Raw genomic sequence first — 12,421 nt, 5'->3', positions numbered from 1 at the left:
TTTTTATGTGATTTTCCTATTGGGCTTTGCACCCAAACGTTTTTGGGGTTAAATACCTCAGCCATCTGTGAGTTGGGCTAGTAGCACGGGACCTGTACCCACTCAAGTTTGAGAGTAAAGTCCATTTTTTTGTAAGGGACAAAAAACTGCAATAAGAAAATACATTTTCTTACTACATTATTGGTTGCCTAAACATATGTATATACCCCTCCTTCAAAAAAGAAAAACAATATGTACTGGTATAGAGCTGAACACAGCCAGTGACCTATCGGGGCTTGCATATGTGTGTAGCCACCAATCACTGGCTTTGTTCAGCTCAGGGTAAAAAATTTCCCATTGGATAGAGACTAGATTGTCATTTAATGGCAATTTATCAATAAATGTATGGCCGTAACCTATACAGCCACACATAAATTACACGGTTTCTATTTGTGGGACAATTCATTTAAACTATTTGCTATGTAACATCTGGTCCCAGATAGACTCTCCTACTGTTTTCCTCTGATTCAGACTTATTGTGGATATTACTTCAGTACAAGGTTTCTCTGACACACACTTTACAGTACTGTGCCCTGATCTATGATTTTAGAACAAACCTGTCTAAGAGAATGATCATGAAAAAAACAACAGAGCTATTAATCCTTACTGCTCACTGGCTGGTTTATTAGACCATCAGTGAAATCAAGATACAGACAGTCTGTAGTGCCAGCACTCCAATAACTGACGCGTTTTGCGCATGCGCTTCCTCAGAGAATAGATGCATGTAGCTACTCTCTATGTAGGCATAGCCAGGTAGCAATATTATAATACCCTTAAAGTGAATGTAAATTTTTATGAATCAGTGCCCGGTTTTTAAAAATACTATTAAAAACAGGGGCACTTTCATTCATGAAAGTTTATATTGCAGCGTTTTTGTTAAAATACTTACCTTTTTCTTCTTCCAAGCCGGACCAGCAATCCCCCACCTGCAGCTCCTCTGTACTTATGTCAGCAATGACTAATCCAGCTTCCTCCAATCATGGCTTCCCCTCAAGAGCAAACATTTTCTGAAGCCACGCCGTGATTGGAGGAAGCCTGTTTCGTCATTGCTGTGCTAAGTACTGCATGAGAAGCTGGTGGGGGACCGCCTACAGAAGTAGAAATCCGGAGCCTTTTCAAAATGATTTTCCACTAACAGAAGCCAAAAAAAGAGCCTAATCTGCAAGTTACTTAATCTTTTATTTTAAGAAGCTTTGTGTAAATGTATTTATCTATAAATATTTTACATCTAATGCAAGTCTGTAGCTTTGAATTTGTTTAAAGGGCCAGAAAACCCTTTTTTTTTCTTTCATGATTCAGATAGAGCATATAATTGTAAACAACTTTCCAATTTACTTCTATTATCAAATGTTCTTGGTTTTCATGTTATCCTTTGTTGAAAAGCAAAAAGATAAGCTCAGGAGTGTGTACGTGTCTGCAGCACTATACGGCAGTTATACATTGGCAAGAACACTAGATGGCAGCACTATTTCCTGTCATGTAGTGTTTCAGATATGTGCACGCTGCCTATCTAGATATCTCTTTATCAAAGAATATATAATAACTAAGCAAGTTTGATAATAGAAGTGAATTGGAAACTTTTTTTAAATTGTATGTTCTGTCTGAGTCATGAAAGACATTTTTTGGGTTTCAAATCCCTTTAATAAAGATCTTTAGTAAAAGAGAGACATTAAATACATCAAGATACTCTATTAACTAATTCCTAATTGCTCCTAGTTGATATCAACTTTTAAACCTAGGGAAGCCTAACACAGGAGATCAGTCAAATCTTTTTTGATTTCTCAGTATCAAACTGATTTCTTTCAATCAATGTATATCACTTTAATAAAGGCTTAATAATATATAGGTTCAATAGACTATAATGTGTATACTTTGCAGTGAAAATAACAGAATTTATGTTTACCTGATAAATTACTTTCTCCAACGGTGTGTCCGGTCCACGGCGTCATCCTTACTTGTGGGATATTCTCTTCCCCAACAGGAAATGGCAAAGAGCCCAGCAAAGCTGGTCACATGATCCCTCCTAGGCTCCGCCTACCCCAGTCATTCGACCGACGTTAAGGAGGAATATTTGCATAGGAGAAACCATATGGTACCGTGGTGACTGTAGTTAAAGAAAATAAATTATCAGACCTGATTAAAAAAACCAGGGCGGGCCGTGGACCGGACACACCGTTGGAGAAAGTAATTTATCAGGTAAACATAAATTCTGTTTTCTCCAACATAGGTGTGTCCGGTCCACGGCGTCATCCTTACTTGTGGGAACCAATACCAAAGCTTTAGGACACGGATGAAGGGAGGGAGCAAATCAGGTCACCTAAATGGAAGGCACCACGGCTTGCAAAACCTTTCTCCCAAAAATAGCCTCAGAAGAAGCGAAAGTATCAAACTTGTAAAATTTGGTAAAAGTGTGCAGTGAAGACCAAGTCGCTGCCCTACATATCTGATCAACAGAAGCCTCGTTCTTGAAGGCCCATGTGGAAGCCACAGCCCTAGTGGAATGAGCCGTGATTCTTTCGGGAGGCTGCCGTCCGGCAGTCTCGTAAGCCAATCTGATGATGCTTTTAATCCAAAAAGAGAGAGAGGTAGAAGTTGCTTTTTGACCTCTCCTTTTACCGGAATAAACAACAAACAAGGAAGATGTTTGTCTAAAATCCTTTGTAGCATCTAAATAGAATTTTAGAGCGCGAACAACATCCAGATTGTGCAACAAACGTTCCTTCTTTGAAACTGGTTTCGGACACAGAGAAGGTACGATAATCTCCTGGTTAATGTTTTTGTTAGAAACAACTTTTGGAAGAAAACCAGGTTTAGTACGTAAAACCACCTTATCTGCATGGAACACCAGATAAGGAGGAGAACACTGCAGAGCAGATAATTCTGAAACTCTTCTAGCAGAAGAAATTGCAACTAAAAACAAAACTTTCCAAGATAATAACTTAATATCAACGGAATGTAAGGGTTCAAACGGAACCCCCTGAAGAACTGAAAGAACTAAGTTGAGACTCCAAGGAGGAGTCAAAGGTTTGTAAACAGGCTTAATTCTAACCAGAGCCTGAACAAAGGCTTGAACATCTGGCACAGCTGCCAGCTTTTTGTGAAGTAACACAGACAAGGCAGAAATCTGTCCCTTCAGGGAACTAGCAGATAATCCTTTTTCCAATCCTTCTTGAAGGAAGGATAGAATCTTAGGAATCTTAACCTTGTCCCAAGGGAATCCTTTAGATTCACACCAACAGATATATTTTTTCCAAATTTTGTGGTAAATCTTTCTAGTTACAGGCTTTCTGGCCTGAACAAGAGTATCGATAACAGAATCTGAGAACCCTCGCTTCGATAAGATCAAGCGTTCAATCTCCAAGCAGTCAGCTGGAGTGAAACCAGATTCGGATGTTCGAACGGACCCTGAACAAGAAGGTCTCGTCTCAAAGGTAGCTTCCAAGGTGGAGCCGATGACATATTCACCAGATCTGCATACCAAGTCCTGCGTGGCCACGCAGGAGCTATCAAGATCACCGACGCCCTCTCCTGATTGATCCTGGCTACCAGCCTGGGGATGAGAGGAAACGGCGGGAACACATAAGCTAGTTTGAAGGTCCAAGGTGCTACTAGTGCATCCACTAGAGCCGCCTTGGGATCCCTGGATCTGGACCCGTAGCAAGGAACTTTGAAGTTCTGACGAGAGGCCATCAGATCCATGTCTGGAATGCCCCACAGCTGAGTGACTTGGGCAAAGATTTCCGGATGGAGTTCCCACTCCCCCGGATGCAATGTCTGACGACTCAGAAAATCCGCTTCCCAATTTTCCACTCCTGGGATGTGGATAGCAGACAGGTGGCAGGAGTGAGACTCCGCCCATAGAATGATTTTGGTCACTTCTTCCATCGCTAGGGAACTCCTTGTTCCCCCCTGATGGTTGATGTACGCAACAGTTGTCATGTTGTCTGATTGAAACCGTATGAACTTGGCCCTCGCTAGCTGAGGCCAAGCCTTGAGAGCATTGAATATCGCTCTCAGTTCCAGAATATTTATCGGTAGAAGAGATTCTTCCCGAGACCAAAGACCCTGAGCTTTCAGGGATCCCCAGACCGCGCCCCAGCCCATCAGACTGGCGTCGGTCGTGACGATGACCCACTCCGGTCTGCGGAATGTCATCCCTTGTGACAGGTTGTCCAGGGACAGCCACCAACGGAGTGAGTCTCTGGTCCTCTGATTTACTTGTATCTTCGGAGACAAGTCTGTATAGTCCCCATTCCACTGACTGAGCATGCACAGTTGTAATGGTCTTAGATGAATGCGCGCAAAAGGAACTATGTCCATTGCCGCTACCATCAAACCGATCACTTCCATGCACTGCGCTATGGAAGGAAGAGGAACGGAATGAAGTATCCGACAAGAGTCTAGAAGTTTTGTTTTTCTGGCCTCTGTCAGAAAAATCCTCATTTCTAAGGAGTCTATTATTGTTCCCAAGAAGGGAACCCTTGTTGACGGAGATAGAGAACTCTTTTCCACGTTCACTTTCCATCCGTGAGATCTGAGAAAGGCCAGGACAATGTCCGTGTGAGCCTTTGCTTGAGGAAGGGACGACGCTTGAATCAGAATGTCGTCCAAGTAAGGTACTACAGCAATGCCCCTTGGTCTTAGCACAGCTAGAAGGGACCCTAGTACCTTTGTGAAAATCCTTGGAGCAGTGGCTAATCCGAAAGGAAGCGCCACGAACTGGTAATGCTTGTCCAGGAATGCGAACCTTAGGAACCGATGATGTTCCTTGTGGATAGGAATATGTAGATACGCATCCTTTAAATCCACTGTGGTCATGAATTGACCTTCCTGGATGGAAGGAAGAATAGTTCGAATGGTTTCCATCTTGAACGATGGAACCTTGAGAAACTTGTTTAAGATCTTGAGATCTAAGATTGGTCTGAACGTTCCCTCTTTTTTGGGAACTATGAACAGATTGGAGTAGAACCCCATCCCTTGTTCTCTTAATGGAACAGGATGAATCACTCCCATTTTTAACAGGTCTTCTACACAATGTAAGAATGCCTGTCTTTTTACGTGGTCTGAAGACAACTGAGACCTGTGGAACCTCCCCCTTGGGGGAAGCCCCTTGAATTCCAGAAGATAACCTTGGGAGACTATTTCTAGCGCCCAAGGATCCAGAACATCTCTTGCCCAAGCCTGAGCGAAGAGAGAGAGTCTGCCCCCCACCAGATCCGGTCCCGGATCGGGGGCCAACATTTCATGCTGTCTTGGTAGCAGTGGCAGGTTTCTTGGCCTGCTTTCCCTTGTTCCAGCCTTGCATTGGTCTCCAAGCTGGCTTGGCTTGAGAAGTATTACCCTCTTGCTTAGAGGACGTAGCACTTTGGGCTGGTCCATTTCTACGAAAGGGACGAAAATTAGGTTTATTTTTTGCCTTGAAAGGCCGATCCTGAGGAAGGGCGTGGCCCTTACCCCCAGTGATATCAGAGATAATCTCTTTCAAGTCAGGGCCAAACAGCGTTTTCCCCTTGAAAGGAATGTTAAGTAGCTTGTTCTTGGAAGACGCATCAGCTGACCAAGATTTCAACCAAAGCGCTCTGCGCGCCACAATAGCAAACCCAGAATTCTTAGCCGCTAACCTAGCCAATTGCAAAGTGGCGTCTAGGGTGAAAGAATTAGCCAATTTGAGAGCATTGATTCTGTCCATAATCTCCTCATAAGGAGGAGAATCACTATCGACCGCCTTTATCAGCTCATCGAACCAGAAACATGCGGCTGTAGCTACAGGGACAATGCATGAAATTGGTTGTAGAAGGTAACCCTGCTGAACAAACATCTTATTAAGTAAACCTTCTAATTTTTTATCCATAGGATCTTTGAAAGCACAACTATCCTCTATGGGTATAGTGGTGCGTTTGTTTAAAGTGGAAACCGCTCCCTCGACCTTGGGGACTGTCTGCCATAAGTCCTTTCTGGGGTCGACCATAGGAAACAATTTTTTAAATATGGGGGGAGGGACGAAAGGAATACCGGGCCTTTCCCATTCTTTATTAACAATGTCCGCCACCCGCTTGGGTATAGGAAAAGCTTCTGGGAGCCCCGGGACCTCTAGGAACTTGTCCATCTTACATAGTTTCTCTGGGATGACCAACTTGTCACAATCATCCAGAGTGGATAATACCTCCTTAAGCAGAATGCGGAGATGTTCCAACTTAAATTTAAACGTAATCACATCAGGTTCAGCTTGTTGAGAAATGTTCCCTGAATCAGTAATTTCTCCCTCAGACAAAACCTCCCTGGCCCCATCAGACTGGGTTAGGGGCCCTTCAGAACCATTATTATCAGCGTCGTCATGCTCTTCAGTATCTAAAACAGAGCAGTCGCGCTTACGCTGATAAGTGTTCATTTTGGCTAAAATGTTTTTGACAGAATTATCCATTACAGCCGTTAATTGTTGCATAGTAAGGAGTATTGGCGCGCTAGATGTACTAGGGGCCTCCTGAGTGGGCAAGACTCGTGTAGACGAAGGAGGGAATGATGCAGTACCATGCTTACTCCCCTCACTTGAGGAATCATCTTGGGCATCATTGTCATTGTCACATAAATCACATTTATTTAAATGAATGGGAATTCTGGCTTCCCCACATTCAGAACACAGTCTATCTGGTAGTTCAGACATGTTAAACAGGCATAAACTTGATAACAAAGTACAAAAAACGTTTTAAAATAAAACCGTTACTGTCACTTTAAATTTTAAACTGAACACACTTTATTACTGCAATTGCGAAAAAACATGAAGGAATTGTTCAAAATTCACCAAATTTTCACCACAGTGTCTTAAAGCCTTAAAAGTATTGCACACCAAATTTGGAAGCTTTAACCCTTAAAATAACGGAACCGGAGCCGTTTTTAACTTTAACCCCTTTACAGTCCCTGGTATCTGCTTTGCTGAGACCCAACCAAGCCCAAAGGGGAATACGATACCAAATGACGCCTTCAGAAAGTCTTTTCTAAGTATCAGAGCTCCTCTCACATGCGACTGCATGTCATGCCTCTCAAAAACAAGTGCGCAACACCGGCGCGAAAATGAGGCTCTGCCTATGATTTGGGAAAGCCCCTAAAGAATAAGGTGTCTAAAACAGTGCCTGCCGATATTATTATATCAAAATACCCAGAATAAATGATTCCTCAAGGCTAAATATGTGTTAATAATGAATCGATTTAGCCCAGAAAAAGTCTACAGTCTTAATAAGCCCTTGTGAAGCCCTTATTTACGATCTTAATAAACATGGCTTACCGGATCCCATAGGGAAAATGACAGCTTCCAGCATTACATCGTCTTGTTAGAATGTGTCATACCTCAAGCAGCAAGAGACTGCTCACTGTTCCCCCAACTGAAGTTAATTGCTCTCAACAGTCCTGTGTGGAACAGCCATGGATTTTAGTGACGGTTGCTAAAATCATTTTCCTCATACAAACAGAAATCTTCATCTCTTTTCTGTTTCTGAGTAAATAGTACATACCAGCACTATTTCAAAATAACAAACTCTTGATTGAATAATAAAAACTACAGTTAAACACTAAAAAACTCTAAGCCATCTCCGTGGAGATGTTGCCTGTACAACGGCAAAGAGAATGACTGGGGTAGGCGGAGCCTAGGAGGGATCATGTGACCAGCTTTGCTGGGCTCTTTGCCATTTCCTGTTGGGGAAGAGAATATCCCACAAGTAAGGATGACGCCGTGGACCGGACACACCTATGTTGGAGAAAATTACATTCTGCTTACTCTTTTTAAGAAATATTATACTTACGGTAAACTGATATATCTATAAAAGAACTCTTCTTAATAAAGATTTTTTTACATGTAAATGGTTTATTTAATAATACCAGCAAACTGCTACAAAAAATAAAATCAAAAGGCAGAAAGTATTGAAGAAACTAAATGTTCTAGGTTGAATCGCAATAAAGCTACATATATTTTTTTAAGTAACGACAGTAAAGTCAAAATTAAACTGAAATGGATTGGATAGAGTATTAAATTTTAAACAACTTTCCTATTCTCAATTGTGCTTAGTTCTCTTAGAATCCTTTGTTAAAGAGTAATCTTGGGTGAGTTCAGGAGCGTGAACGTGTGTTTAGCTGACAGCAGTGTTTACAACAATGTTTATAGCAATGTTATACATAGTTGCAAATACTGCTGCTATAGACTGCTAAAGACGTGCACGCAACTAAGCTCCTATCAACCCACCTAGATTTAGTATTCAACAAAAAGGATACTAAGAAAACAAAACAAATTTGGGATAATAGAAGTAAAGTGTAACATTGTTTAAAATCACATGCTTTATCTGAATTATGAACATTTAATTTGGACTTTACATACTCGATACAAAACCCATTAAAGGGACACTGAACCCACATTTTTTCTTTCATGATTCAGATAGAGCATGCAATTTTAAGCAACTTTCTAATTTACTCCTATTATCATTTTTTATTCGTTCTCTTGCTATCTTTATTTGAAAAAGAAGGCAGCTAAGGTTTTTTTTGGTTCAGTACTCTGGACATTACTTTTTTAATGGTGGATGAATGTATCCACCAATCAGCAAGAACAACCCAGGTTGTTCACCAAAAATGGGCCGGCATCTAAACAAAAATGAAGAAAGAAAATTTGATAATAGGAGTAAATTAGAAAATTGCTTAAAATTTCATGTTCTATCTGAATCACGAAATAAAACATTTGGGTTCAGTGTTCCTTTAACTAACTGGTGTTGCAGCCAAGTTATTAAAGGGGAACAAAAAAGGCACATTTGATAAGAAACCTTTTTGTAATATACGTGTTTGCAAAAAAAGAGCCTTTTAAAATGTATTGCTACTTTTGTAACAACTATATTTACCACTTGTGCCGCAATGGCACGCATAATAAAAGTTATTGCAAATTTTGACTTTCATGCCCCATTAACGGGACAGTCTTCTGGTTTTTTTTATTGTTTAAAAAGATATATAACACATTTATTACCCATTCCCCAGCTTTGCACAACCAACATTGTTATATTAATATACTTTATAACCTCTAAATTTCTGACGGTTTTTAAGCCTCTGCAGACCGCCTCTCATCTCAGAGCATTTTATCAGCATTTCACAGCAAGACAGTGCGAGTTCATTTGCGCCATATAGATAACATCAATCTTGTGGAGTTATTATGAAGCAGCACAAGTTGGCTAAAATGCAAGTTTGTCAATAGCACTGAGATAAGAGGCAGTCTGCAGAGGCTTCGATACAAGGTAATCAAAGAGGTAAAACGTATATTAATATAACCTGGTTGATTATGCTAAACTGGGGAATGGGTAATAAAGGGTTATAAAGGGATTATCTATCTTTTTAAACAATAACAATTTTCGGGTAGACCATCCCTTTAAGCAAATTATTAGTTGTAAAGCAAGTATTGAATTAACAATAAAAGGAATAATCATACAGCAAAAAATAAATAATTAAAAAACGTCCACCTTCACATAAGTCTTGACATTTCTGTTTAATGTTTTTGATTTATGGAGATTTTACATTTTTGAAGTTTGATAAAACAATTCCCAGAATTAATATGGACTCGGCCACTTATCCTATATATAACCTGCCAGACAAGTTTACACAAAGCTAAGCTAGGATCTATTCGAAGAGAGAAATGAGAATTAGGGTTGTCCCAATACAATAAAACCTCAGTGTTACTGGAATCCAGGTTATTGGAAATAAATAATACATTTTTTCATACAATAAGCACATTTCTGTGAAGTTTGGCAAAGCTTTATAAAACAACTTACTAAACGAAATTAAGGGTAAGGAAAGGACAATTGAAATAAATGTTATTTGTAGAAGTGGTCTTACCGGTATCCATCTGCCAGACATAGACAGAGCCGTCTGAACATCCAACCACTAGGTAATCATCCGATGGTCTCCACTTTATAACTTGAATGGGAAAGAGATGGCGAGATGCCAGCATGATGCATTTCCTTTCTCTCAAGCTCAGAAGGCCAACCGAGTGATCGCTGGCAACGGAACAGATACAATGCTGTACTCTTGTCTGCAATTACAAAAATAATATAGTATTAATATGGCTTTGGGCTCAGTGGCAATATCAGTTTTTTGTTGAAAAGCCTTTTGTGATTCAAGCACAAATTGTTTTCAATTAACCGTCATATATAAACATAATAAAAAAGTACTGCAGATACTGTGTATCTTCTCTGGGAGATTAGAATACAGAGAAAAATTTAAAGCAATTTTTGACATAAGATTTTGGGTTTCATGTCCCATTAAAGGGATAGTCTAGTCAAAATTAAACTTCCGTGATTCAGATTAATCATGCAATTTTAAGCAACTTTCTAATTTACTCCTATTATCAATTTTTCTTTTGTCTCTTGGTGTCTTTAATTGAAAAAGCAAAAAAGTAAGCTTAGAAGCCGGCCCATTTCTGGTTCAGAACCTGGGTAGTGCTTGCTGATTGGTGTCTATATGTAGCCATCCAATCAGCAAGCACTACCCAGGTTCTGAATAAAAAATGGGCTGGGTCCTAAGCTTACATTTTTGCTAATTTTTCAATTAAAGATACCAAGAGAATAAAAAGTATATACTGTACAGCATTCAGGGGATGCACTTTTTTTCTTTTTCACTAAATTAACTCAACTATGAGGATAAATACGCAGTGAAACGATCATTGTTGCAAATATTTACCATTGATTATTTGTTTAAATGAATGGTTTCACATACACTTTGCTTAATTTATTTCAAATAATTTGACTAATTAAACAAATTTTTTACTGTAACTGCTGCGCATTCTGCACATCTATCTCATTATCTAATTCTGTTTAGCAAGGATGTCAAAAACCTTATGATGTGAATAATGGCACTTTGTAATGCTTTTAGAGTGGATAATAAATAGATAAAGAGTAGGCTAATGACAAATTGCCATTTATAATAAGGAATTAACTAAAGCTTTTATTTTTAATTAGATGATATTTGGGGTAATTATTTTTTGCAAAGTAGACAATTGAGGTAATCAAATAGAAATCATGCTGACTGCATTATCCTGTGCTGTGGTTTCAATGAAAAATAAACATTACATAGAAGAAATATCAGTGGTTTGCCACTAATTAACGGATCAAACAGTACACACACTAAAAGGCGAAAAAAAAGAGCTAAGAAATCTTCTTAAACAATTAAATTTTAGATTTACAGGGTGCATGTTGTATTGAATTAGACCATATTTAAGTATGATCAAAAAGAACTTGTTTAACAATGACTGTACATTTATATTTAAAATACCAGTCTAAATATGTACACATGGTGTCAAGGGCTTTTAACACCCCAGGAAGTCTCTTATAATCACCAACCTTGTAAATAAATTGTTACGTTACTGCTAATTCAAACAAGTGCACTGCTGATCTTATAAATGGCTGGCAACATCAGCATGAAAAACAGGAGCTAAATAATACTTTCCATAATTTTCTTTAATTGATGCAGTTAAATTGACAACACATAAGAATCAGGGTCTAGATTTAATAGCAGGTCTTGTATCTTTAAATCTAGACTTAGAGGTCGAGCACAGGGATTATTTGCATTGATTCTCAGCAAAAGTGAGATGTAAGTATAAAGTTTAACTTCACCATATAGCATTTTGGTCTCTACGCAAAAGTAGATAAGCTGTGTGCTCCAAAAATATATTTTCAAAGACAAAAACAAGTTCAGCACAACGATAAAGAACTGAAATAAAGAAAAGTTCAATCTGTACAATCTTTTAGTCAAGAACTGTCCTGGACACCAGTTTAAAGCAAGCATGCAATTTTAAACAACTTTCTAATTTACTCCTATTATCAATTTTTTCTTCGTTCTTTTGCTTAGGAGCCGGCCTATTTTTGGTATAGCACCTGAGTAGCACTGGCTGATTGGTGGCTACTATTCTCTTATAAAGACAGTAGTTGTTTTTCTCAGAGTGCTTTAAAACTAAAAGTTCCTACATTTAGTGTGAAAAACCCTCAGGTCAATTGAACACTATGTGTAGAAGTTCAGGGAATAGCCAAAGGGTGGAGGACGGTGACATTTTCTACTCAGCAGCAGCATCTTCCTTTACCTTGCACCATGGCAGCAACAGAGGTTAGACCACCCATCTGAGGAAGCGCAAATATAGTTCTAAGGAGATGGGTAAGAGCAGAATACTGTAGGCCAGGGGAGTGGCAGATAAATGTGCATTTCACCTGGGGGGCCTGTGACATCAGCAAACTGGGCACTTTCTCACTGCCAAGCTGAACTCCTTTGTCAACACCTCTGTCATGGAGGCATTTTTGAGGGTAAGAAGGGGTCTCACATCAGTTAAGACAGTAGAAATGCTGGGAAATGGGGTAGAGTAAAGCTTTGAAAT

General features: G+C 39.4%; 1 protein-coding gene across 1 annotated transcript in view; it reads right to left on the bottom strand.

Annotated features, from left to right (window-relative positions):
* The window catches only part of WDR7 (WD repeat domain 7), a 1,007,279-nt gene that overhangs the window by 760,652 nt on the left and 234,206 nt on the right, over positions 1-12,421 (bottom strand). The window contains 1 exon segment of the mRNA XM_053701142.1: positions 9,895-10,090. Coding sequence (XP_053557117.1) covers positions 9,895-10,090 — 196 coding nt within the window.

Source organism: Bombina bombina, chromosome 2 (genome assembly GCF_027579735.1).
Source record: "Bombina bombina isolate aBomBom1 chromosome 2, aBomBom1.pri, whole genome shotgun sequence".
NCBI classification, from domain to species: domain Eukaryota; kingdom Metazoa; phylum Chordata; class Amphibia; order Anura; family Bombinatoridae; genus Bombina; species Bombina bombina.
Note: the sequence above shows the minus strand (reverse complement) of the source record. Positions and strands in the feature narration are given on the sequence as shown.